The sequence below is a fragment of the Hordeum vulgare genome, chromosome 5H, assembly GCF_904849725.1.
Source record: "Hordeum vulgare subsp. vulgare chromosome 5H, MorexV3_pseudomolecules_assembly, whole genome shotgun sequence".
NCBI classification, from domain to species: Eukaryota; Viridiplantae; Streptophyta; class Magnoliopsida; order Poales; family Poaceae; genus Hordeum; species Hordeum vulgare.
Window position 1 is genome coordinate 401393384 of NC_058522.1, and position 5296 is coordinate 401398679.

At 41.4% G+C, this 5296-nt stretch overlaps 1 protein-coding gene across 3 annotated transcripts; it reads right to left on the minus strand.

Moving 5' to 3' along the window:
* Positions 1–796: 796 nt before the first annotated feature.
* On the minus strand, positions 797–4579 carry LOC123396048. 3 transcript variants are annotated; one of them, XM_045091080.1, is made up of 8 exons: positions 4280–4565; positions 3688–3899; positions 2935–3099; positions 2666–2833; positions 2360–2553; positions 2075–2248; positions 1774–1971; positions 797–1058 (listed from the first exon to the last, which is right to left on the minus strand). In XM_045091080.1, exons 1-7 carry the CDS (start codon positions 4476–4478, stop codon positions 1779–1781), a joined length of 1305 nt encoding a protein of 434 aa, XP_044947015.1. In that variant the 5' UTR covers positions 4479–4565; the 3' UTR covers positions 797–1058; positions 1774–1778. The 3 variants fall into 3 exon arrangements, with proteins under 3 accessions (XP_044947015.1, XP_044947014.1, XP_044947016.1); XM_045091079.1 differs by having other exon boundaries at positions 797–1061; positions 4280–4562; XM_045091081.1 differs by lacking the exons at positions 797–1058; positions 1774–1971 and having other exon boundaries at positions 2156–2252; positions 4280–4579.
* Positions 4580–5296: the final 717 nt, after the last annotated feature.

Consider the following 5296-nt stretch of genomic DNA (forward strand, 5'->3'; position numbering starts at 1 on the left):
CTGTGCGAAAGGTGGTTAGTTTGACGCATAAAGCATCGTATAGGAGCTCCCGTCATATGGAGCCGGGTTTCTGTGAAGCTCCCTCCGATTTTGGGAAACTTCCAACAGGTCTGCAGTTTTTGTTTCAGATTTTTTCGGCCCGTTCCTGTCTTGTTTTTTCTTGTTTTTATCATTTTCGTTTTCATTCTCCTTTTTTTTCAAATGCATGAACTTTTTCTCATTTGTGAACTTTTTAAATTGGCTATTTTTTAATGAAGTTTTGTTCATTTTAATTTTTTCCAAATTCATGAAGTTTTATGTATTTTGTATTTTTTGAACTTTTCTCAATTCCATTAACTATTTTGAAACTAACCAAAAAATCAAATTCATGGAGAAAAATTTGTAAACTTCTTTTAAATAAAAAGGTCTTTCATTTAATTTTCATGAACTGTGTTTTTATGTTCTTTCTTTATTCTTTATGAAAATGCTTGGACTATTTCAAATTTTGACGACTTTTAAAATCTATAAACTTTCTTCAAATTCGTGATGTGTTTTTTGAACTTGTAAACATTTTTTTGTGAAATTGTGATCTTTTTTTCATGAAATTGTATTTACTTTTTTGGAGGTGCTTAGAAAATCTGGTTCAGGATTTGTGGAAGCAGAACAGAACATGCTCTCTCTCTCTCTCTGCAGGGCCAGAGAGTTGTCGAGTTGAGGATTTGAATTCTGGAGAGTCACCTAGGTACAATTTCAAATCTCAATGGTGTGGATGAAAAATTGGCATTCTGTAGAGAACGTTGTCTCTTAGCAACAACAATTTCGGAACGGAGGGAGTAATTCATAACTCCAGTTCCAAGGGTGGACCGCTAATATTACCCAGATTTGATTACAAACCAAGCAGGTTCAATATGGTTCATAGCATCAATCCAACATTAATATAGGTACTGAAGGAAACAGAGTAGTACGGTTTGTAAGAACAATCTCACAACTAAAAACCATCTGAACCAAGTTCCACCACACCCATAAGCCCACGTCAAGTTAGCCATCCTCTTCCACTTCTCTCGCTTCTCTGGTTTGGCCTGCTGCAGAAGTTGATACCATTAAGCATGTCAACAAGTTCTGGGAAAGCACAGAAAAACTACAAACATTTTGATAGTTGTGCTGAGGGAGAAAAATTGCATATGGCATTAATAAAGTGTCCTCAAATTTGTTACTGTGGGAGAAAATACAATCTTCTGGCCAAGTCATCAATATATTATTACACAAAAAAATCTACCAAAGAGCGGCGCTCATTTAAAGGAAGCCAAATTGACACAAAAAACAATTCTTATCAACTATTCCACTAACCTACTATATTTTACTCCCTCCGTCCCAAAATAAGTGTCTTAAGCTTAGTGCAACTTTGTACTAGCTCTAGTACAAAGTTGAGACAGTTATTTTGGGACGGAGGGAGTACATCTTTAGGCAGAGCAATTACTAAGTCCTTTTGAACCCCGACAAGGACAAGATGAATGAAGAATATATACAATCCTTTATCAAAATGTGCTAACAGGCAACAATGTTAGCAAGCCTTTATCAATGAAGAATATATACAAACCTTTATCAAAATCTGTTTCACCTAATATAACAAACTATGCATGTTAGTGAACTCATAACGAGAAACACGAGACAGTAAATTTGAGTGGGTCATTCAATACATTATACTGTCTTCAGAATGACAGCATCCCAGAGGAGAAAATTATCAAGCATCAGAACAGCAACAGGCTGGCATAAAGCCAAACAAGTTATACTTACAGTTATTATGCAGCTTCCTTGTAAGCTTCTTCTTCGGTCTCGTTTTTCCACACGTATTCTTCCCCGGTCTTCTGATTCACATTCTCCATGTTTTCCTTGGCATAATTCCTTTCTGTGCACCCATTACTTCTTAGTGTCCTCTTATTATCTTCCTTGCCACTAGATGCAGTACAAGTCAAGTCCCGAAGAGCTCTGATCCTGCTTATAGTAACACAACACGATATATAGCTATTACATATACAGGATGCATCTCCAAGACCCTACACAAGAACAAATAAGATACACTCTTCTATGTACGTACCTTGTAGGTTTCTCTACTCCAGCAGCAGCAGCAGTAACAATGTTGTTCCCGTTACTACTTTCCATGTTTTCCTTATCATCATTCCATTCTGCGTAACCATTACTTCCTAGCTCCCTCTTGTGATCTTCCTTGCCATTACATGCAGTACAGGTCAAATTCCCAACAGTGTTGATCCTGCCTATAGCAAAACAACATGATACATTACTATTACATATACAGGAACAAATAATATGCTCTAAAAGACCCTAAACAAGAAGAAATAATATGCTCTTTCATAGACCGTACCTAGTAGACATATCTGCTCCATCAGCAGCAGCAGCAGCAGCAGCAATGTTGTTCTTCCCATTAGCACCAAAAGCTTCAGTGTGCATGTCGTGCAGAATGCAACAGGCTTCCTCCCGAATGAAAGCAGACATTGCTTCATCGCAGCTTAGATCGCTCAGATTCTCACGTAACAGCTTGGCTTCCTTTGCAGCGCCCTGCTTGAACCATCGTTTTAGCAGTAAATTTCATGCAATGTGTACAGATCTATCTATGAAAAACAGTGAAGGTAGAAAGGTCAGCATTTGGGCGAGCCAGACACTTCCTTACCACCATGGCGGCACCAGCAGCGGCGGCGATGGATCCAGACCCTTTGTACAACATAAGACTGATGGCATGCTCTCTGATCTGATTGCAGAGAATGCAAGTCATGTTACCAGAGCTGTATCTCCCGCACATAGCCCTCTCGCACATCAACTCAGCCTCTTTGCAGATACACTTGAAGCCAACAATTTTAATTTGTAGTTAGTGCAAAGAAAGCTACTACTACTAAGTAAATGGAACAACGGCTGATACAGATTAAGTAGGCATGCACATACCACCAAAGCAGCGGCGGCAGCATATGCACCAGCATATTCACACACTCCATCGACTATGTCCTGCGCATGCTGCTTGATTTTGTGGCTCAGGGCAGTCTCAGTGTCATTTAATTTTATCTTGTTCCTCTTACATAGACTAATGAACTTGGCCTCCATCTCCAGACACTTAAAACCATCGTTTTGCAATTGATATAAGCAAGTAGATTAGCAAGCAATTAAAAAATAGATGAACATTCAATCGAGCTAGAATGGAGCAGGACAAAAATACATTCAGTTATTCCAGAAACTGAAGAAGATGCGGTTTATGAGTAGTTTGTATTATGGAGACCAAACAACATCTACGCGCTACATTGAAGGAATTGATAGGCTAGAAATTCTTTCTACTCTAGGTGGCTACCTAGTAGGATGCTTTTGGGAACTCTATAGATTGAGTGATGAGTCGGAGTATTAACAAATAAACTGATTATGCAAAAGAAAAGTCAACCAGTTTATCATCAGTAACGCACATGGAACACAATAATATGAGCAATATTAAAGATACACTACAATCCATGAACAGATGGGAAATGGGCTATGTTTGGGAACCTGGATAATATGAGCAATATTAAAGATACACTACAATCCATAAACAGATGGGGAATAGGCTATCCTTGGGAACCTGAATACTGTGGCACACCACAGTTGTCAAAACCTTTCCTGATACATGGGTCAAACATCTACCAAATGCAGGCAGGAGGTTTCCAAGTAAATTACCTTGCGGGCGAGAGGAATGAGACGGCCATTCTCATTTGTCCATGCAGATCGGACAACAAACTTGTGCCCGGTAGAGGCAGAGTCATCAACAGATTCAGGAGGATTGCGGAGGTAGTACTCGCAGAGGTACTCCCGGTAGAGGGGCCTGTCCGAATCGAGGCACTGATAGATCGGCAGTAGCCTCCACCATCCCCATGCCTTCTCCATTTGATCTATCCATCACAAACAAGGAGGCAGAAGAAGAAGATGAGCACAATAACATACTCCCTCCGTTCCAAAATATAAGACCTTTTAGAGATTTCATTAGGAGACTACATACAGAGCAAAATGAGTAAAATGAGTGAATGTACACTCTAAAATATGTCTATATACATTCGTATGTAGTTTATAGTGCAATCTCTAAAAGGTCTTATATTTAGAAACGGAGGGAGTATATACGAATTCAGTTGTTCATTAGGATGAAATGGACGGCTACTCAACGATAGATGAGATTTAGGGAACAAATTGGCCATCATCAACAGCAACTCTATCCAGTGAATCAAAGCACCAAATCATGATAGATTTCCACAGCGGAGAAAATCGATCAGCATACCTGGATACCTGATGATATTTGCCGAAGGTATCGACATCTTTGTAAGAGTCAAATTACCCTCCACTTGCATCAGAAAAGCCCACCACTTGATGCGCATCCTAGCATCGCCGGGGGGGTACTCGATGCCGTTGGCGGCCAGCACCTCCGGGTCGTAGCGGTGGAACAACTCGTCGTCGTCGTCCATCCTGAAGTTCGCCATCCAGGAAGTCTCGGCGCTACTCAGATCTGCTCTCTGTACGAGGGCTCGGGAGGGGACGGCACGGGATTTAGGGTTTGTAGATGGGGAATGGGAGACTGGACGGGGGAGGGGGCTCTTTTCAAAAGGCGAGACCTCCCCACCCTTTTTGTTTTGACAAAACTGACAAAAATGATCGGTGAAGCGAAAGAACTCACAAAATGAACCCGAATGAAAAAAATAAAATATCCGGCTGATCCTTTCATGTGGCGCCCGACACATAAACGCCACACTACACTGTGTGACGTCTAAGGCATCGGCGCCACACGCCTGGCCACGCTGGCGCAGCTGGCCCCACCCGCACGCAGTGCGACGCATAAGCCTTAGGCGTCGCACCCTCTAAAGTGTGGCGTCGAAGGCTTAGGCGCCACACTGCGACTTATCCAGCCACGAGCCAGCCCCCCTCCCCCACCCCCTCCTCATTCCCCTTCCTTCACTTCACATCTTGTGGTCTAGTCTTCCGCTTCCTCAAATCCGTCTCCAAATCAGCGGATCTAAAGGTTTGGACCGGGCATTTGTTGTCCAATCCCTCCCCTAAGGTAATCCCCCCCCCCCGATCCCTTCCTTCTCATCCAAACAAAAAATCTCTTTTGGTCACTTTGTTGCAAATTTGATAAAAACCTAGTTTTTCATTAAATGTGAGATGTATATGATATTGTTGTATTTGTTTGTATGTTAGGATAAGGGGTATGATGGGGTTAGGATTAGGGTTGTTTGGATGTTTGCTTTATGGTTGTTTTAGGGTTAGGCTAGCGTTAGGATTAGGGTTGTTTGGATGTTTG

What these genes read in the sequence shown, in the direction of transcription:
- LOC123396048 (XM_045091080.1), bottom strand. Translation starts at nt 4,478, where the DNA reads ATGGCGAACTTCAGGATGGACGACGACGACGAGTTGTTCCACCGCTAC. An exon ending in CTGCCGCCGCTGCTTTGGTG is followed by an intron (nt 2,834 to 2,934) that starts GTATGTGCATGC and finishes GTTGGCTTCAAG; the next exon opens with TGTATCTGCAAAGAGGCTGA. An exon ending in CTGCTGGTGCCGCCATGGTG is followed by an intron (nt 2,554 to 2,665) that starts GTAAGGAAGTGT and finishes TGGTTCAAGCAG; the next exon opens with GGCGCTGCAAAGGAAGCCAA.